The following is a 21,574-nucleotide window of genomic DNA, read 5'->3' as shown; positions in this document are numbered from 1 at the left end:
GAGGGGCAAAGGACGAAAAAAGAGGAGCAAACCGCGAAAGAACGAATTCACGCTTTGACGTCTTCTCGATGTAGATCGATCTGGTTTGAAAGCTCTTCCGAGCCGCTTACTCTTTTCAAAGGGTTCTCCGTGCAATCCCAGATTCGTATCGCTGGCAAACAGCTTCGAAGGTCGAAGAACCGCTTCTCTTCCTTTCACCCTCGATGGAAAACGATAAAACGCAGAAAAATCATATCGTCTCGATATCCCGTGTACGAAATAATAGCACGACGCGTTGAAGATTATCGTCGTATTATCGATCGTCGCGCTCGTGCGCCGGATTAAAGCTGTAATTAACATTCGAAAGCGGGTCGAAGAAGACGATCAAACGTACGTTCGACGTTACATATACATTGGTTATCGTCGTTATCCTCTCGGTGAATTATGCGTACTCTTTGCGAAATAAATGAAAAGCAAGAAGAAAGAAGCGAAAATTGTACTACGTTTTCAACCGACCCGGTAGAAATATTTTGTCAGCAGACACTGTCGTTCTATATTATATCGTTATTATATATTATATTATATACTTATTTATTTATTTATCGTCTGTATCGTTAATTACGAATGTAAGAATTTGGATAAAGAGGATTTTCCGTCTGGTTGTATCTCGTAACTTTTCGATCGCGGATCCTCTAATTCTCGATTCGTTTCAGGTCTTCAGCCTGCCAGCACCAAAGCGCCACCCACCACGATCAGCAAATCTCACAGACCCAGTTCCGGCGTTCTACCACAGGGTCATACCCCTGGACCGGGTCCAGGTGGACAACAGAACAGCAGAAGCTTCGCCGCCGCTCTACGAAACCTAGCTAAACAGGCAGGCCCTGCTCCTCAGGAGGAAGAACCTCGTGCGAGTCCTAAGAATCGGGCGCCACCTCCTCTGGTTAGAGGTCCTTCGCCTGCTAAGGTGAGCGATCGTCGCGACCGATCGACCTGCTTTCCTTCCCTTCCTCTGTTTCTTTTAACTCGACGCGCTTGTTCGAATTCGTATCGCCTGGCCGTTATCGTCCCCCCCCCCCCGAAACGGAACAAATTTTCTTATCGGTTTCGTTTGGTGTTCGTATACTCTCAAAAAATGGTAAATAAAATGGTAAAAAAATGGTAAAAAAAAAAAAAAATGGTAAAAAAAATGGTAAAAAAAAAAAATGATTTGGAGGACGCGTTTCGTCGGTGGCTGTAACGAGAAAAGGGGTAAAAGACGAGGCAAGGATTAACGAACGAGCAAATGTGTATTTTAGGAACGATCTACGCACGAGAGAAGACCAGAGGAGATACAGTCGTTGTACACGAATGCGAGACCCGCGGATACCAGTAAACACAGCGTAACTGCCGCCGCTTCCGAATTGTTGGCTCGTTCGGGTTTTCAACCGTACCGGCCTGAACACCATCCGGCCCACGCTCCACCGGCTTTTGCCCTGGACCCTGCGGCCTACAATCCTTATCATCACGGTCTCTATCCACCACCACACCTCCAACACGCTTATAGGTAATAGCGCGTGATCTAACGCCGCCTCTCTGCCGTTTACCGAAGAGCGCGCAGCTAACAAGCGTGTTTAACGAAATCGTGGTGTAACGCTCGATTCTCGGTACGCAGATTAGAGGAACAGTTGTACTTGGAACGGTGTGGAATGCTGAGACCACCGATATTTCCTGGCTTACCTTCGTATCCTCTGTACGGATTGAGATACAGTCCGGACATGCTACCTCCCGCGTCTCTTGGACTGATGTCTCCCGTAATGCACGAGCGGTAAGTGAGCGAGAGAAAGCTAACGGACGGAAAACGGTGCCTGCCGATCGGATGATCCCCTCGAACGGCCCTTTATTAACGGTCCTACGATTCTCGTTTCAGGCTGAAACTGGAGGAGGAGCACCGGCTGAGGCAAGCGCGAGAGCAAGCCGCATTACGGGAGGAGGAGGAGAGGAGAAGAGCGGCACGAAATTCCGCTCCTGCAGCCCCGGTACCCGCGCCTGCACCTGCATCCGCCGATACTGCAGGTGAGCGAGTCGCTCCACCCCCCACTGCCTTTCATTAAAAAGAAAGCATCGATTACGAGCGATCGCGAGACTTCTGTCCCGATGGCTTGTTACGCGCGGAAATAACCTTCTTTCCCTTTTCGTTTCTTTTCTCTCTCGTACTTTTTTCATGCGAGCGTGTTCCGCGGTGTATCGACCGATCCTCCCTCCGATCATCAAACTCGACTTCGTTTCTTGCTTCTTTCTTCCCAAACGTTATTGTCAACGTTCTTTCTTTCGTTCTACCATTACGATGTCGATCACGCTGATTACAATGAAATTGCGATAACGTGCTCGCGTCGTTCCGGCAGCTCCCTTTCTTCTACCTTTCTTCTTTCTCTCTTTCTCTCTCTCTCTCTCTCTCTGTTTATCCTTCTTCGAGCTTTCTATGCACGTGTAAAATTACCGCGGCGAAAGAACCACCGTACGTCCTGAAATTATTTTCTAGGGGAATACGAAAATCGATCTTCCGTCTTTGTTCTCGACTTTGGTTTGACAATCGGTGCCAAGCGATCGAACCCTCGACGAGAAACGTCGTTGGTAACGCTATAAGTTAAATGATCTGTACTGCGGCCGACAGTTCACCGTGAACGGGCGAACTGGCGAAAAGCGGCAAACGAGGAGAAGTCGTTGCAGAAATAATATACCTGACTGTGAATGAGATCGAAAGAAAAAGAAAAAAAACATACTACGCTTCTAATTTTAAACTAGATATAATCAAAGTTATAGTCATAGCCAATCGTTTCTTATGAAGGTAGGATCGATATTTTTTAGATAAGCGTGTATAACTCGATCGTCGAGTTGTTAAGCTTCACATTTATCTCTACCTTCGGTTTTTACTTCGTTTCGTTTCGTTTTGTCCCTCTATCCCCCTTTTTTCTTATTTTCTGTGTTTTTTCTTTGAACGGAACACAGTGCCATTCTGTCACACGCAACTATGGTACGAGCCTTCGTACCATACAACAACGCCTTGTCGCAGTCGAGAAAGTGAAGGTGTACGCTGCTTGCCCTAAATTTCCTACGATAATCGAAACAGTGAAAGATGCAGTTGCGTTTTCGAGATCCGATTTCGCTAATAATTTCGTTTACGCGTAGACCGAAGTCAGACTTATTGGCATCTGCGACTGTCCTTTGTTCATATTTAACAGAATAAGTCGGCCTTCGGTCGGCCGTTTATCCATTTATATCGTATCATCCGAAGCATATATGTTACAAATGATTTTTGTAGTGTTGAAACAAAGTCTCTTAATCATGTACAATGTTCGTTACATAGTTAATCGTTTTATATAGTTAGTGACGTCTTGACAAACAGCGAAACTTCAACATAAGAGTGCACATCTTTATCTTCTGTGGAGAAGCTTATTATCCTCGTTATCGTTACGGTGGACATCCGCTTAAACGGTAACAATTGAGTAAAACTCGATCGTCTCCTTCCTCTACGGAATAAATTATATTTCTTCGATAAATTCAATTTTGTATTCGTATCTTTCGTGTGAATTGTGAAATCGATGTTAACCGTAATTATTATAATCTGAAGCGATAGTGGACGTTAGCCATCGTCGAATATACCGCTTCTCTCTTCTCCTTTTTTTTCTTTTCTTTCTTTTCTTCTTGTTTTCTTCCTCGTTCAATTCTGTTTGTTTCGTTGATTCCTCGTTGATTCCTCGTTGATTCCTTGTTGATTCCTTGTTGATTTTTCGTTAATTTATCTTTGGTGTGTTCCCTCGTTCTTTTTTATTTGAACAATTGGCTTCATAACGCGTGACAAAAATGTTTCGTTTCGATTAGTTTGTCGCGAAACGATGAACAGCGGATATATCGCAGGCCAACCGACAATTCAACGCGCCTTCGCGTCTTTTTACGAAACGTAGTGCACTCTTGCGTTAGTTCCCGCAACTGTTTTAGAAATTTGCAATTAAACGATCAGTGTCAAAATAATTTTTCTTCAGTGTAGCATACTATATTCTACCCATTATTGACTTGATCCACCGATGTATATAACTTTGTCACACATGTTCTTTTATCAAAATTATACCGTTTTTATATAATTTATTATGTAAACATGTATATTTGGACTATAATTGAAAATAAACATTGCAAAAAAAAAAACGTGATCAAAATTCTGATTGACTTGGAATTCTTGACCCTCGATTCATTTTCTGAAACAGTTTTGGGGAAGATTCAGCGATCTCGATCGCTCAAAAGATGATCAGTTTCCTACGCTGTGTACGATATACGACGTTGTCCGCGGGCGTCCCAATAGCAAGCGAACTATTTCTTACAGTCGATCCGAGTAGTACGTTATCCGATTTCATTGATGTTCTATCAGCAATCATCCCCAATACTTCGAATTGAATACACCATCAAGCCATTCCTCATAACGACAGACTTACGCATCGCTCAGGTAAGTTGGAACGGACGCGAACGATCCTTGTCTCCTTGAAAAAAGTTGCCTTTTTTCAAGCTCTTGCCACCTTATTGGTTGCGTAGCATCGAGTCGGGTGCGCTGACTCGTTCGAATTCGAAAGACGTTGCGATCGTCCTAACTGCATCGTATCTGCATCGTATCTGCATCGCAGAGCTGCAGGCAGTTACGGCGTATTACGAGACTCGAGATCAATCCCCTGTGAAGAACGCTTCTCCTCGCGCTCCCGAACGCGATAGACACCGATGTCGTTTTGATCGCGTGTTCCTGTCGAATCAAAGATATTGTTTTGCGTATTGCCGTAAAATCACTCTGCGACTACTCTACAGAGTAGTAAATCGACAACAGTAGATCAGTGGAAGATTACCAAGCACTGTGTTCGGGATTTGTTCCAGCTAGGAAGCCGACCATAGCGGCTCAGATGCATAGCGAGCGGGAGCGAGAACGCGAGAACAGAGATCGGCCAAGCGGCAGCAGTAGCGGAGGCGGCGGCGGCGGCGGCGGAGGCGGCGGAGGCGGAGGCGTCAGCGGAGGCGGTGGAAATACCAACAACAACGCTAACAACTGCAACAACGGTAACAGTAACGTTGGATCTGTCGGTAACAGTCATCATCCATCGAGAAAAGAAGAGCAGTCTTCCGCTCCTCCTCCTCCGCCAACAGTAGCACCGCCACCACCACCACCACCACCGCCACCACCACAACCACCACCACCACCGTCATCGGATCCAACAGCAACAGCGAACATCTACCACTCTCGTTTGTCAGCGTTTCCGAATCCGGCAGCTCCCATTGGACCTCCACCGTCCTTGGGTTCGGCTACTATCTGTTCCGTTAGTTCCGCGGCCATGCCGCCCCCTATGGCTTCTACCCTGCCCCCTTTGAACCTCGGACCTCCGCCAGCAATAAGCTCCGCGCCTATCGGCGGCCCTCCACCTATTCCTTCTATACCACCCTCTATGTCGTCCTTGACGCCAGCGGTGATAGGACCGCCACCGCCACCACCTCCATCCCTCACTATGCCATTGGCGCCTATCATCTCTATACCTTCTCTCCATTTGCCCTCCGTATCCTCGACTACTATTCATTCTAGTCAGCATACAGCTACGATAATGAGCAGCGCGACAACTACGGTTACAACTTCTATATACCATCAGCAACAACAGCAGCAGCAGCAGCAACAACAACAACAACAACAACAACAGGTGCAACAGTCGTCACAAGCGTCGCTAGCAGGATCGTCGATAACGTCGCAACAATCGCAGCATCAACAACGTTGTAACAGCGCGGCCGGTACAACGACCAGCAGTACCAGTTTGTCAAGCAGCGGCACTATGACAACACACGGGACACACACTCTAACGACAGCTAACGCGGTCCCCTCGATTATGAATAGCGTCAATCATATGACCACTTTGACTCACAAATCGCCACCGTTGTCTCATGCTATTCATAGCTCGAGAAGCAAAGAATCCGGTACGGTCGCGATAAGTACAACGACGAACGCTTCGAACACGAGCACCAGCAGCACGGCGATCGCCACTACCACCGCCGTCACTACAACGAACGCGTTGGCGACAATCTCGCAACAACCGCCTTTCGTCAGACCGTTCGAAGATTCCTTTCGCTCATCGTCGAAACCTCAACAGAGGCCCATCGTGAACAGTCATAATCATAGTATAACCAATCAAATTTCTTATCAGGAGTCACCGGTAAAATCGATAGCCACTTCGACCACAACGCCCCAAACGATCGCCGGACAGATCGCCGAGAATTCCGTTGCGGATAACACGAAGAGCACGAATCTTCAGCAATCGCTGTCACATCCGATTCCTTACCCGCCTCAACAATTTCATCATCCGCATATACCTGTTTCGCACGTAGCTAATTTGTACAAACCGCCGCCGCATTTTTCTTCTTCGCCTGCTCATCAACATCACTCGCAACCGAAAGCGAACGTACCAGTGACACCAGCCGCTAGCAACGGTGGCAACGCGAATAACGGCAGCGGCACGGCAGTAGCTGTGGCCAATTCTAACAGTACGAAACAAAGCGCGTATCACGCCAACGAGAACAATCAAACAGTGGCGGTGACAGCGGCAGCGGTTCAACGAAACGAAGCCCCTTGTTCGTTGTCGTCGTCACCGCCGTCATCGTCCCCATTGTCGTCGTCGCCGCCTTCCACCTCGTCGAACGTTCTGAATTGCAGTTCCGTCGACAAAACGGCAACAAACACGACTTACAATAGTAACAACGTTGGCCCTGGTAGTGGAAACAAGATCGCGAATCACGCGAATTCGCATCACAAAAGCAGCACGGATACATTGACGAAGGAGAGCAAAGTTAATTCGTGCAACGAGAAGATGGAAAATCACGCGAAACAACAAGCAACAGCGAATCAGCAGAATCATTTAGGGAAGAATTCGCTTCAAGACAAACCGTTGACGCCCCATTTCGCTTACGAACAACAAGGAAAGGGTCCGCCACCACCGACACAACCACCACCACCACCACCACCACCACCACCACCATCACAACCACCGCCTCCACCGCCACCACCACCACCGCCACCACCACCACCGCCGCCACCACCACCGCCACTACCACAACCTACATTTCAACCTATAAATTTTAATCTCCTTGAGAAAGAGATTAAACCTGAAGTAGAGTCTAAGATACAGAGCGATCAGAATAGCGTTTTGTCCACATTATCGTTTCAATCGAATTTTAAGTTCAGCATAAACGACATCGCACAGAAGCCTATAGATACGACTCAGTTGATGCAGAGCATCAAGTCTGAGGAAGTTTTGCGTACCTGTCAGAACGTATCCAATGTTCTCCTGCAGATACCAAAATACCAAGAGAAACTGTTGAATTTCTCGACCGAGCTAAAAACCGCATTTTGTTTCACCGACAAGTGCAATAATTTGACTGAGATTTCCGTGAAGTGCGAACCAGCGGTGTTAAATGTGCCTGACCTGAGCAAGGCTCTAGTCAAACAAGATGTTACGAGCGAAAAGTCTTTTCTTGTACCTGAGAAACCGAAAGAGTTGACGTCCTCGCTAGATCTAGCCGAGAAGAGAAGGAAAAGAAAACGGGAGAGGAACACAAGCCTTGCGTGTAGTTCCGATTCGGAAGGTGAGGAAGAAACAAAGGACATGGATCTCTGGATTATCAAAGGTCCGCCAGCCAAGTTACAGTATTCGGAGAAGAAGCTCGCGTTTCTCGCCATGTTTGGTCTAACCACTTTAAGTATGAGGAATGGTAAGCGCTCTTCTGTATTCTTCTTTCTCTTGCGTACGTTTTTCCTTCTTCCTCCATTTCTCTTCGCGTTTCGTTCCTCGTCGCCCCTGCAACATTAACGCTTATGAGTCGCTTCCTTTTCTTTTCGTCTATAGAGATAGAGCTTTGTAAAGTGGAGAAGCGGTACAGGTTAAATCCAGATCCACCGGAGGTACCTCTGGAGACGGAGCAAACTGTCGAGTCCGTATTACCAATACCGCGAGAACATCCGGACGTATTGCTCCATACGCCAGATTTTGAGCCGAAAGTTGGTTTTCTCAGGACCATAGGCCTCGATATAATGCCTCCGGGCAGGAGAGATGGCAAGTATCGGATGAAGATGGTTTCTCTGCTATCGGTCATCAATGGTTAATCTGTATCGAACGAATTTTCATTGTTATTATTACAGAGGCAGAAGTAACGTGGCAGTACGTTCTACAAGATCGTAAAAAACGGAGAAGTTCAAATTCCGTGACTGCTTACTGCGAGAGAATTGCCAAGGCGTATTCGAAGAATCCACCAACATTGCCGAAACCGCCTCAAAAGATGAGACTACTGGACAGAGTAAAAGTGAAGCAAGTACCAGAACGACCACCGCCTCTACCACCTTTGGTTCCGAACATCGTCTCCATGGGTTATCCTGCTCTGCCCATGCCCGGTGAGAATGGGGTGAAGCAACATTGCAAGATCGTGGACATTAAGATCGTGGATGACAATGTAGACGACCACGTCGGTGGGAAGAACGAAAGGCCCAAGTGGACCGGCATCGAGGACATCATGCTTGCTTACAGCGAATATTCCAAAGGTACGACGAGAAGATCTTCACGGCATTTATATTTTGTCTTTCGCATTAACCGAGGCGTTTTCATTCCTTCCGTTCCCCGTTTATCTTCTTCCGTTTCAGAGAAAGCAATGGAAAAGAAAATTCTGACGAGCGAAACATCAAAATTGGTGGCACAGTCGAACAACTTGCGTTCCGAAACTATTCACCTGGAGCGAAGGATATACGAACTGTTATCCGCGAGAACGGCTCTTGATTCGGAGAGACGAATGCTCAGTGAAAAAATTGAAAGGATTAACGCACTTGTTAGGAACCTTAGGTAGCGATGCGTAACGCACAACACGGAAACTCATTCATCTGTGATATTATCGAAGGGTTAAGGGTCGTTAGCATACAGTACCAAATATAAAATCTTACGACACACAGGGCAAGTAATAAAAGTTTCGGTGATATGTTTTATTGACCAAATGTACAGCAGCCTTTCGTATTGTTTTGCTACTAAGTGTACACCACGTGACGATGCTATATATACAGAATACAAAAGTTCAATAGCAGCAAAATTTAAGCGATGATCGCCACGGACATACCTTTATATTTCGTAAATGACGATCGTCATCTCAACGAACGAACGAACGAGAACACACACACACACACACACACATGCACGCACGCACGCACGCACACGCGCAGTATGAAAACAAGTGTAAGAACCACTGTAAAACAAAATTATACCGATATATAAATGCACTTCTTAGTTTAACACTAAAGTGATTAATAAAGATTTTATAGTTTCAACTAACGGCTCTTAAACCCTAAACTATAAATAATTGTAATTTGTATCATAATATTTTAATGAAAAATAGACAAATCGTATAACTTATTTTATTCTGCGTAATGTGGACTCTATGTCAGATAATAACTTGAAACAATATGATATGTCACAATTTGTATATGACTCGATCGTTAATATTATCTCGTGTAAAAGAAAAGCGGACATCTAATCGCAACGTTCATCGAATCGGTTCGATGACAATCGAAAAGTTACTCTCAAATGTATAGACTGTGACTTTCTTTTTCATTTTGCGTCGTAAATGGGGATAGTGTATATGAGCTCTATGTTAATGGAAATTTTCAAACTATGAACGACAGACTGCGATTACAGTAAATCCGGATGCAAAAAAAAAAGGTCGAAACCGTAGAACCGTAACGATTACTTTTAACGTAAAAGATGTTTCGAGATAGAAACGACTCTAGTCTACGGACATTCGTAGAATACAGGAAAATCACGTCTGATTCCAAGAAATCGGAATAGTGATCGATCTTTCCTTTCGATGTCCACTGTTCACAATAATGAACGCAAAGGCCAGTGAATACAAGAGAAATTAATGTAACAACAGCAGTGAGGTACTTACGTAGGTAAAGTGACTTAATTTAAATTGTCTTAATTTAAAACGTGAGACATCGTGCGAGCACATTCCACATAAGAAACATGCTTGTTACCCAACCTCCAACATTCCACGTTCGAATAGTAATCTGATCGCAAACAACATTAAAAAGCGAAGAAAAATCGTTCTGCTGCAAAAGGAAAAAGATTTTTTACGTTCAACTAAATCAGTGCTATATTATGCTAATTAATTTCAATCTCCTAGTACTTGTATCTCACTCTACTCTCCGAGTATATCGTTCAACTATTCATCGTAATACCTCCAGTATGTATAATATGAAATCCATTTATAATTTCACCGTTTTGTTCATTGAGTGCCTAACGTTATCCTACATTTGTAAATATCATTATTTTTATGTATTGTATAACAAAATAAGACCACAAGAGATTTGTTGGTCTCTAATCTGGCCAAACCAAGAGCCTAGGAGTAAATTGTTGAAAATATGAATTTTCAGAGTGTCTCTATTCCTACCTCTTTCACGTCTTCGTGTGAACACTTTCCTACTTACAATCGATAATTAACTGTAGTCGTTCTTATATCTCGATTTTCATTCCACGGTAAACTAAGTGTTAGTCATTTTCAAAATATTTAGTAAGTTCAAAGTCATGGTTTTATCTCGTCAACCGTTAAAGTAATTACAAATTTTAGTTACTTTCGTTGTTACTGCCCTCTATGCCCAGACGCGCTTATTTTCTACAAACAATTCATATAATAACGTTAAATGCTACGAAGAAGATAAGAAGTAAAAACTAGCAAATAATCATTAGATAAATCGCATTAGTCGGGAAAAATAATATTCTTTTAATCGATACATATATATGTATATATATATATATATATATATATATATATATATATTATGCTCCTGAATTATATGTCAAGCAAATACAAAAAGGACATTTTCTAAAATAAACTTCAATTTCACATCTAGGGATTTTAACGCTAGGCTAGCGGCGCCACAAGTATAATTGAGGTAGAAATAAGGTTCCCGCGCAAACGAGCACCGACCTAACTGTCGCCGCCAAAATATCTGACGTACATACGCATAACCGTCGTCGGGCAAGGTAGACTTTCATTCGCTGTTTGGTACTCCGAGGAGAAGCATTAACCGTTGCTCGTGTTTAAGAAAACTTTTAAGAAAGTATTATAAAAGATGTCAGGACGCGGTAAAGGTGGTAAGTATCATATCTGTTTTGTTGGGATGTAATATTGTAGTTTATTGAGAAACGTCGAAAACCGTTTATATGTATCCTTTCAGGAAAGGCTAAGGGAAAGGCGAAGACCCGCAGTAGTAGGGCAGGGCTGCAGTTCCCTGTCGGAAGAATCCATCGTCTTTTAAGAAAAGGAAATTATGCGGAACGAGTTGGAGCTGGAGCGCCTGTTTATTTGGCCGCTGTGATGGAATATTTGGCGGCTGAAGTACTCGAGTTAGCCGGGAACGCCGCAAGAGACAACAAGAAGACGAGGTTGGTGAAGCAAAGCCCTTCTTCCCCTCTACCCCTCTCTACTTATCTATCTATTTATCTATCCGTATCTTTCTTCTCTCCATAATTGCACAAATGTTCTTTTTCTTTTCACTTACACGATACTTTTATGTAGTTTTTGTAGTTAAAAAAGATAATATAAAAAAAATTGTGTTTCATTAAATTTCACTTATATTTGAACATAATATCCAGTTTCATATAGGATTTACAAAAATCAATCTTACAGTTATTTCTTTGTAGCATTGTACACTGTTCATTGTCCTGATTTTGAGAGAAAACATTCAAATGTAAGTGAACTGATACGATAGGTTGTTACCATTCTAATGGGAAGCACATAGATTTCATACTTGCTACATGTTCATATTTGTATATACCTACAGTTAAAATTAAGTGACCTTTCAACACTATATAAGTTTCCAAATACACATGTTCATACTCTTATTTCAGGATAATTCCACGTCACTTACAATTAGCTATTCGCAATGACGAAGAATTAAATAAACTGCTCTCGGGTGTAACAATCGCTCAAGGTGGTGTCCTGCCTAACATTCAAGCAGTGCTTCTGCCGAAGAAAACCGGTACTGGTGGATCTGGAAAGGGAGACAAAACATCCCAGGAATATTAATAATCATTAGAATAACCTTTCTAACTTAACAGTACTTTAGGGCTATATCTTTGTTTCTTGAGCCATTAAAGAAAAACAAAATAATCTCTGGAACCTATCAAATTACCATCGCTTCATCAAACATTCATTGTAAAATTATTTTAGTTAACAGTATAATCTACTATTTTATTACTCAATAACATCTTTTATTTAGCTAATGTAATAGCAAATTGTATTATTACTTAAGACAAGTCTTTTACCTATGCTTAGATCTATTATCTAAATATTAACTAAACTGTCATAACTGTACTATGTATTTTGTTTTCTTTCTTTCCATTCTGTATTAAAAATTCTTAGTGACTTTTATGATTTATAAAATGTAACAACAAGTATAACTCATTTTTATGTTTTTGTTGACTGTAAACAATACTTAGAGTGAAAATAAAACATCATTACTCTTCACTTTACAATATTTCTTTAAATTTTGAACCTTTGTATTGTAACCATGTTTTCTGCATTCTTCGGAATTCTAAATAAATAAAAAGTTATTCGAACATGACAATTATACTTTCAAAATTTAACTGCATGTGACTTCCGGTAAAGTAATTCTACCAGTAGACTTTTACAACGTACAAATTCGCATAGGTAGCGCGTCGGTTGAACGTGACGTTAAGTTTTTGATCGCGTGGCTGTCCAATTCTCGGTGAATTGGTGAAAAATATTCGTTAAGACTTCGAAAACGTAGAGAAAAATGTCGTCGAGTGATATAAATATGTTAGTCGATATGGGCTTTAGCATATCTAAAGCGTAAGTATTTTAAGTAACTCTTTTATTAATATAATATAACCTTTATTATCTTAATGTGTATTTTGTTGTAGAGAAAAAGCTTTAGAAATTACTGGAAACAAAGGTGTTGTTCCGGCAATGGAATGGTACGAGAAAGGCCGTGGCTTCATTCTCATCGTCCGATGACGATCTTAATTTTTATTTTAGGCTCTTGGCTCATTCAAATGATGCTGAACCATCACCTGACCCACCTACTGCTGAAAGTGCAACGCTGTCTAATCTTCAAACATCAATCCATGAAGATACTGCCGATGCTAGTGGTCAGGTGTCTACTACTGAAGTTGCTAAATCTATGAAATGTGATATGTAAATATATACTAATGTTTTATGTAGGTTAATATCAATGAAGTATTTACTTTGATTCTTTATTTAATAGTTGTGGAAAACTGTTTAAATCTAACTTGGAAGTCGAATTCCATGCAACAAAGTCCGGACATGATAGATTCTCTGAAAGCACGGAAGAAAAGAAACCTCTTACGGAAGAGGAAAAGAAGGAACAATTACGAATTCTAACAGAGAAGTTAAAACAGAAAAACAAGGAGCGAGAGGAGCAGGAAAAGAAAGATGCACAAGAAAGGGAAAAGAATAGAATAAAATCTGGGAAAGAGATGGCTCAGGCTAGAAGAAAGTAAGTTGCCTTTTTTCTTTTTCACAAAAGTGAACATAGTATATTTATTTGTTTATCTCAATTATAGGTTAGAGGAGTTAGAAATGAGAAAGTTGTTAGAGGAGAGGAAACGTGAAAAAGAAGAAGAGAAATTAGCACGTCAAAAAGTTAAAGAACAAATTGAAGCTGATAAAGCTGCTAGACGTGCCAAAGCTAATGCCAAAAGAGCATTAACAGAATCTCCACCTACACCGTCATCCTCTACTAGTACTTATAGAAAGGAATATAATGATACAAGGTTGCAGGTAATAAGTTGCATATTGATGAATATCCACTTCTAATCTTAATGTCTAAATATCATTATATTTAAATGACATAATAGTAACATTTTAGATTAGGCTTACTAATGGACAAACATTAACACAAAGCTTTGGAAGTAAGGAGAAGTTATCTGCTGTGAGATTGTTTATAGAAATTAATAGAACAGATCCATCTGGTCCATTTAATTTAATGACAGCTTTCCCAAAGAAAATTTTCATGGAAGATGATTATGAAGCTCCGTTGAATGCTTTAGGTATGCTGGAATTTATAATATGTAATACAATGTTACTATAGTAGTATAGTATTTATTAAAATATTCTGAATTAGCTATGATTTTCTTATAATAACACAAAGATAAAACGATACAGGGCTCAATTATTTAATTATTATTATTGTACTTCCAGGCCTGACACCATCTGCAGTTTTAATTGTTCAGAAAAAAGTAGAATGATCATAATAAATATCAGCTATTACTTTCCATGCAGTCAACCATATAACTTTTAAGATACTATACCATTGTAAAATATTCTACAAATTGTTTATAAGAAGGCAGCATTTCAAAACATTCTGTATTTGTAATTAATAGTGGTAAAAGAAAATATATACATTTAAAAATATAATCATGTTCCAAATTTGTAATTTCTGTAAGAATATTAAATAAACAATTTATAATATACCAATCTGTAAAATATAATCTTACAAATCTAATTTATATTAAAATTATACTTGTGCTACGTTGTGTCCTTGTGGCACTTCATCAGGATATGTTACATTTCCATGAATATCACAGTTCGTAGGATATTCATAAATTCCACTACAGTCGATTAATTGTAACGTCTTGTCAAAACATATTCGTATTTCAAATATGTATGATTCTCCAGTGTCCTAAAATAATTTTTATACTAATAAGTTTAAGCATCAAATATCGATATTATATGATGTATAAATAAATTCTTACCTTGTTTTTTATGCAGATTAATGAGCCTCGTTTACCTAATATTCGTTCAATAGCATTCAAAATATCGATCGTGTTATATGTTTGTCCAGGTACGATATTGTCTTTTACTAATACTTTTTTCATATCATACTTTGTTAATAAACTTAGACCTTCCTTGAAATACTTGATCTCACTATTCAGAGGTTCCACGATCGCCGCGCAAGTACCGTGTTTGTCCCATTCATGTTTCCAAAGGGAGTAAGATGTTCTTCCATTTTCTATATCTATCCATTTTTCTTGTAATTCGCTTTCTATTGGTTTTAAAGCTAAAGGATTAAAAGGCATTGATCTATTACAAAACAGTGGACCAACTTTATTGTATTGAGAAGGCCAAATGCCATGAATTGTCCACCCATCATGTTTTGTCGGTAATGAACACGTGTGCGATGCTGCGTTTTCCTTCCACGTATAACAAACAGTTTGAGGCCAATGTTGTGTAAAAATTAAAACATCGAAGTCACTTGATACTGTTGTGGCCTTCAAATAGTTCTCATCACTGCGAAAATCATGTTTTATATATAAAGAACATTCTCTCTCTCACATACAGAGGATGTGTTATGTTACGAATAATGGGAAATGAAAGAAAGTTGAAGAACATCTTTTCATTGTATCACTTTACATATATCACAAAACAGGAATACATATATATTGCAACAAATAACACCTTTTACTCACCTATTTGTTTTAGCGATAAAAGACAAAAATAAAACATTAACAATTATCTTGCAACTAAACATATTTAAAATGCTAAAGTTCTTAGTGTACAGAGAAAATCTAAATTAATATATATTCGTTGACTACACAGTTGGCATATGACACAGATATCTCTGCTGATAAATGCCTTTAAGGTAAACTTTATCTTATAACTTCTACTCAGGTAGCAGATGGTACAATACAACATATTTATGTTAACATATAAAGATATGAAACCACTTGCACTATATTGCACTATATTTTTTACGACAAGGTGACTGAGATTATCTTACTAAGATAAAAACATTACTTGCGATTATTTTTTATCTTTTGATCTTCTGATAAGGTAGAGTATCCGGACTGCAAAATTTTTTATTTATACATGTCTTTTCGGTTACTAAATTTTAGGTCTCTGAAGCCAAAAATGAGGGTCATTTTTCGTGAAATTTGAATTTATTTTTTTCCTTGGTTTTACAAAGATATTTGCAAGAGATTTATCAAAGGTTATCTACCTTTATTTTGCCCAACAAAAAACATTTCTCGCTCACGTCATTTCTCAGTTATATTTCATTTTCATTTTCATTCTTTTTTTTTTCTCATTCCTTTTTCCTCTCTTCAGTTCCAATTTACAGGCAAAATTATGCTCTTTTTTGGCTTACAACTGTCTCTAGCTTTGTTCACTTCCTTTTCTTTATTTTATTACTATACAAAATATAATTTGAAAATCCATGTCATTTCTATCCTCTATCACATTTTCTAGTCTTCAAATATTTCTTAATCCTATTTTGTATTGACTACTATTAATTCCTTACATATATAGTTCCAACATTACATCCATAAATGTATTGCATTGTTATATTATAACTTATTTCCATCACCACTGAATCTGCTCAGATCCTCGGGACTCTATTTTTCATATATAATATAACTGGAAATGTCTCCTATCTGGTCTTTCTCGAGCTCTTTATTCTATTTTCTACTCTTATTTTCTTCTTTTACTTTCTTCGCCTGCTTCGTTAATTAATTTGCTCTATTCTTTCCTATGATCTTTGCACGTGATTACTCCTCTTCATACTGTCTGTGCGTATGTGTCAACCAATGGGATGCTCTCAATCTCTATGTCGTCACTTCCTTGCCCATTTACTAATTTTTCATTGGTTGCTTGTTTCGCCATGTTTGATCTTTCACAGCCCTCTTCCTCACTTTGAATTTCGGCCAATCGCCTGCTTTCGCGTTCGGCATGCGGGTTCAGCACTTCAGCGGGTTCAACTTTTAGAGGTAAAGCATATCGTCGCAGAGCGGCGTAATGGTCGCTGAACATTCATGCGCATTATGGAATTTTCTAATAGCGCCATACGGCTAATAAGAGAATTAATATCCATCAAAATGATGACATCCCCCACCACCAAAAATTGAACGAGTGTTGAACCTATGTATACGATCGTGATTGACGGTTGATATTAATCTGTTTTCACATTTATTTTACTTTCATTGTTAACATGAACTTACATTTTTCAATAATCCATTGCTATATTCATACATTGTTAAGAGTAACATACAAATGCAGGTTATATCTATAAATAACACTTAACGGTGAAAGATATAAAAATTATGAATTTAATTTTATCCGCATAAGTAACATCAACCAATCATAGAGGTTTATATTAGACGTTAAAGCGAGTAAAAAGAAAAGCATAATTGGCGTCAGTATAATTGTCGAATTGGTATTACCTTAATGTCAAATTTCAATATTTATCGCAACTTCATAGGTTGATTTGATTTCCTTATCTCGTATTGATAGTTAGTCATTTCCTGTAAAACATTGAAGAATGTTGGAATGTAAGTGATTCTTTGAGTCAACGAAAGTCGATGGTAGTGTGTCGTTAAAATTATAAAAATATTTTTTATTCATACCGGTACATAAATTAGTTTTTTTTTTTATTATTCATTTACATTTATTTGTTGTTGTGGGCAATGAATCGAGAAATCTTTCCTTTTAACGATATATCACAATAATATTTGGCTACACAAAGAAAGGTATATAAATAAAAATTTTGTTGTTTATTTGAACCTAAAATATTCCATCTGTATCTAAATTGTATTATGAATATTAACGTATTAATAACGTATAATAATGTAATAATAACATATTAATGTATTATGAATAGAAACGTTACACTGCTCTTGTATACTTTTGATATCCTAACATTGTGATAAATTTATCATATACAAATATGAAATCAAGTAGAAATATAGAAATAGTGGAAAGCATAGGACAATATGAAATGTTAAATACTTTTTAGAGGACAGTATTTCATATTTTCAATCTACTATCACTAGATTGTAGAATATATATAAGATTTGTCAGTTATATACATGTGAAGCACAGTTTGATAAGATTATATAGAACTTAATGTGTTGCTATTTTTTTTATGAGCTAATATGCAGTACTCGAAACAATTAGAAGATCACTTTTCATGTCATTTTGATTTTTATTATAGTATTGTATTATAAATAATATTTTACTTTATTTAGTCTATAAATCTTTCATTTATATTCGCTAATAGAAGTGATTGTTTTAAGCAGTGAGTTTACATATCTCGAAATTTTATTATTAATTATGCATAAACAAAAGTTGTATGTTATAATTTATGAACATAAATAATATACATAACATATATATAGAATGTATATTTACTAATTCTTATCTTTATTTTTCAGAAATAATGTTGAACAGTGTAACAAAACATATTTTACACTGTTGTCTACTACTTGTTGTTATAATCATATTTGAATTGATTACCGGAGGACTTAGTTGGAATAATAATAAAAAGGAAACATTTGATCCATGGATTGAATATGGATTTCTTGGCGCACTTATATTATATATCCTGCGAACACTTACATTTCTTTCCTTTCCGCAAGTTTTATTTAACTTTGTAGGACTAATGATATACAATGCATTCCCAGATAAAGTTGTTTTAAAAGGTTCACCATTACTTGCACCATTTATTTGTATTAGAATAGTAACACGTGGAGATTATCCACAATTAGTGAGAGCAAATGTAATAAGGAATTTAAACAAATGTCTAGAAACTGGTTTAGAAAACTTTCAAATTGAAGTAGTTAGTGATAAGCCAATTGGATTAAGCCCTCATAGAAGAATCAGAGAGGTTGTTGTGCCACCAAACTATCGTACAAGTAGTGGTGCTTTGTTCAAAGCCCGTGCTTTACAATATTGCTTAGAAAATTCAGTCAATGAGTTAGCAGATAACGATTGGATTGTACATCTTGATGAAGAAACTTTACTGACTGAAAATTCTGTTCGTGGGATATTGAATTTTGTACTGGATGGAAAACATCAATTTGGTCAAGGGTTAATAACATATGCAAATGAAGATGTTGTTAATTGGATTACTACCTTAGCAGACAGTTTTAGAGTAGCAGATGACATGGGAAAGTTACGATTACAATTCACAATGTTTCATAAACCTTTCTTTAGTATGAAAGGTTCTTATGTTGTTACTCAAGTAATTGTTTATTACGTTATATATGAATCATGTTCTTAACTATAATTGTATTATATCATACAAAAACATTTTTATTATTATAGATGGGTGCAGAAAGACAAGTTTCCTTCAACAATGGACTAGATGGATCCGTTGCAGAAGATTGTTTTTTTGCAATGAAAGCGTTTACCCAAGGGTATACATTTAATTTTGTGGATGGTGAAATGTGGGAAAAGTCACCATTTACATTATGGGACTTTGTACAACAAAGAAAAAGATGGTTACAAGGTATATTACTTGTTGTACATTCCAAAGCTATTCCATTAAATAAAAAGCTGCTTCTAGGCATATCTTGTTACTCGTGGGTAACACTGCCGCTTTCTACTTCGAATATTGTATTAGCTGGAATTTATCCCATTACTTGCCCACCATTTATAGATTTTCTATGTGCTTTTATTGGTGCGGTAAATATTTATATGTATGTTTTTGGTGTAGTTAAATCATTTTCTTTATACCGATTTGGTATTGCTCGATTTATACTATGTATATGTGGGGCATTATCAACAATTCCTTTTAATTTGATCATTGAAAATGTTGCCGTTATATGGGGTTTGTTCGGAACAAAACATAAATTTTATGTAGTTAATAAAGAGTACAAACCACCAGTGACAATATAAGAAAGTATTAAAAGATTCCTTTCAGATAGTATCATATACTTACAGAAATGTTTATGTACACTTTCAGAAATTCTTGTGTATTTTAGAAAAATAATATGATTTTATATTTTAGAATTTGAAATATTAATAATCTTTTATGTGCTATATATATATATAGTGTGGTTGATAGGCGTGTTTGAAACAAACGTACTTTATCTGTCTTATCTAATACTATACAATAAATAGCCAAAGTAATAATTTAAATATCTTAGTTAATTAATGTCTTATATAACATGCAAAATAGTAATAAATATAATATTATGTTTGTAGAGTGTAGTTTAGGAAAATTTTAATTTAAACATTCAATTCAGTACTCAGAAGAGTTACAATCAGTTACAATATCTCTCAGATAAGTAATTATGGTACATAGTTTATACATTATCATTTGTTCGAAATAAAATACACTTCCTTATCAGATTTTATGTAATGAAGAAAATAATCCTAGAAAAATAATCTATATTGCGTAATAAATCATCTATCAGTAATAATTTTAATATTTATATTTTCAATTAGATTTTCATAAAATTCTTATCAATGAATTGCTAAATTCCCTTAATCAAAATACAATTTTATTCATATTATATGTAATTACGTCTTTTTTTATCAACACTAATAATAAAATAAAGTTTGAGATAAAGATAAAAATCTTGATAAAGCAATCCAATAATAATAGCTCCATAAAATTCTGATTATAAGTATAAAAATTCAAAATTTGTTGAAAAATGATTAATCAAATAATTGAAATTATCTCTTTCATTGATTACTAAGTAATACATGAAACTTAATGTATCACTTATTAGATATCATTTATTATTTATGTTAAATTTATGTTAAAAAAAAAACAAAGATAATAGGATTTTTTAAACTTGCAAAAACATCCGATCGCTTATTCAAAAATTGTTGTACATGCAATGGAATAATCCTTCTTCATCTTTAAACTTACAGGACAGTACAGCATAATATAAAAAGTCAACTTATACAATCAACTATCTTACTTTTATGCTTTTATTCTAATTATCACCATTGATAACAATTAGGAAAATTGAATTTTGTATACCTAATATGATATGTTTATTATCTATTATTATCACCTATCTAATGATGATATTTTTAATTAAACAAAATATATCTTTTTTTGGTATATCAATAATAGATTATTTTCAAATTTATGTATATAAATCTAATTTTAATTGATAAAAATTTAACAGAATATAGATTCGTATCTCCAAAATTATAAGAAATGTAGGGTATCATTACATTTATACACTAGAATGAAATTTTCATATTTTTTTATATGATATCTGTCTTATATAATAACTTCTGATATAAAACCCATATTAATAAAAATTAACCAATTATGAGTTACTCAAAATAGTAATATTTATAAATTATATCCAGTCAAAGTACGTGAAAGTTTGAATGTAAATACACAATTTATTCCTCCTTTTGATGTGCAAAATTTGATGACTCATTTTCATTTCTATTAATCTACATAAAATTTTTTCAAAATGTTTTCAAATATTGCATAAAATATTAGGAAGCAAAACTATAAGTACAACATAATAATGAGAAAATCTACTTGAAAATTAAAAAAAATAATGTCTAATATCTTCAATTCTATATGCAGTTACTAAAATAATTATATTCAACTGTATGTAAGATTTACTGTGATATAAATCCATTTTAACCATATGATAATTCAAATTGAAAAATTATGAAGATTTTATTTTGTAACATTTAATTTAGAGTAAGATATATGTATATATATAATGCGTGTAATGCATAAGTATTATATAATTGATGGTTTAATTCCTAA

At 37.1% G+C, this 21,574-nt stretch overlaps 5 protein-coding genes across 10 annotated transcripts in view; 4 read left to right on the top strand and 1 right to left on the bottom strand.

Moving 5' to 3' along the window:
* LOC122566689 overlaps positions 1-10,428 on the top strand; it is a 46,788-nt gene extending 36,360 nt beyond the window's left edge. Inside the window, exons 8-15 of the mRNA XM_043724312.1 lie at positions 693-943; positions 1,275-1,522; positions 1,631-1,783; positions 1,886-2,031; positions 4,870-7,737; positions 7,872-8,078; positions 8,165-8,560; positions 8,660-10,428. Coding sequence (XP_043580247.1) covers positions 693-943; positions 1,275-1,522; positions 1,631-1,783; positions 1,886-2,031; positions 4,870-7,737; positions 7,872-8,078; positions 8,165-8,560; positions 8,660-8,859 — 4,469 coding nt within the window. The 3' untranslated portion in view covers positions 8,860-10,428. The remainder of the gene's footprint in view (positions 1-692; positions 944-1,274; positions 1,523-1,630; positions 1,784-1,885; positions 2,032-4,869; positions 7,738-7,871; positions 8,079-8,164; positions 8,561-8,659) is intronic.
* Positions 10,429-10,965: 537 nt separating this feature from the next.
* On the top strand, positions 10,966-12,876 carry LOC122566697 (histone H2A). The gene is made up of 3 exons (XM_043724328.1): positions 10,966-11,156; positions 11,240-11,447; positions 11,913-12,876. Exons 1-3 carry the CDS (start codon positions 11,135-11,137, stop codon positions 12,088-12,090), a joined length of 408 nt encoding a protein of 135 aa, XP_043580263.1. The 5' UTR covers positions 10,966-11,134; the 3' UTR covers positions 12,091-12,876.
* On the top strand, positions 12,708-14,519 carry LOC122566694 (UBX domain-containing protein 1). The gene is made up of 7 exons (XM_043724320.1): positions 12,708-12,876; positions 12,948-13,001; positions 13,063-13,221; positions 13,292-13,543; positions 13,611-13,827; positions 13,916-14,096; positions 14,248-14,519. Exons 1-7 carry the CDS (start codon positions 12,821-12,823, stop codon positions 14,292-14,294), a joined length of 966 nt encoding a protein of 321 aa, XP_043580255.1. The 5' UTR covers positions 12,708-12,820; the 3' UTR covers positions 14,295-14,519.
* Positions 13,864-16,540, bottom strand: LOC122566695 (ribonuclease Oy). 3 transcript variants are annotated; one of them, XR_006316592.1, is made up of 5 exons: positions 15,516-15,730; positions 14,802-15,336; positions 14,570-14,728; positions 14,358-14,485; positions 13,864-14,101 (listed from the first exon to the last, which is right to left on the bottom strand). XR_006316592.1 is itself a non-coding variant. In XM_043724321.1 (5 exons), the coding sequence occupies exons 2-5, from the start codon at positions 15,575-15,577 to the stop codon at positions 14,423-14,425; spliced, it is 819 nt and encodes a 272-aa protein (XP_043580256.1). In that variant the 5' UTR covers positions 15,578-16,235; positions 16,346-16,540; the 3' UTR covers positions 14,129-14,422. The 3 variants fall into 3 exon arrangements, 2 of the variants coding, with proteins under 2 accessions (XP_043580258.1, XP_043580256.1); XM_043724321.1 differs by lacking the exon at positions 13,864-14,101 and adding an exon at positions 16,346-16,540 and having other exon boundaries at positions 14,129-14,485; positions 15,516-16,235; XM_043724323.1 differs by lacking the exon at positions 14,358-14,485.
* A 291-nt stretch (positions 16,541-16,831) lies between these two features.
* Positions 16,832-21,311, top strand: LOC122566691 (beta-1,4-mannosyltransferase egh). Of its 4 annotated transcripts, none has more exons than XM_043724314.1 (3): positions 16,832-16,986; positions 18,255-19,063; positions 19,147-21,311. In XM_043724314.1, the coding sequence occupies exons 1-3, from the start codon at positions 16,965-16,967 to the stop codon at positions 19,717-19,719; spliced, it is 1,404 nt and encodes a 467-aa protein (XP_043580249.1). In that variant the 5' UTR covers positions 16,832-16,964; the 3' UTR covers positions 19,720-21,311. The 4 variants fall into 4 exon arrangements, with proteins under 4 accessions (XP_043580249.1, XP_043580251.1, XP_043580250.1 ...); XM_043724316.1 differs by having other exon boundaries at positions 16,976-17,372; XM_043724315.1 differs by having other exon boundaries at positions 16,976-17,570.
* Positions 21,312-21,574: the final 263 nt, after the last annotated feature.

Source organism: Bombus pyrosoma, linkage group LG4, assembly GCF_014825855.1.
Source record: "Bombus pyrosoma isolate SC7728 linkage group LG4, ASM1482585v1, whole genome shotgun sequence".
In the NCBI taxonomy this organism is placed as follows: Eukaryota; Metazoa; Arthropoda; class Insecta; order Hymenoptera; family Apidae; genus Bombus; species Bombus pyrosoma.
The sequence above is the reverse complement of the archived record's forward strand: the minus strand, read 5'-3'. Positions and strand labels throughout refer to the sequence as shown.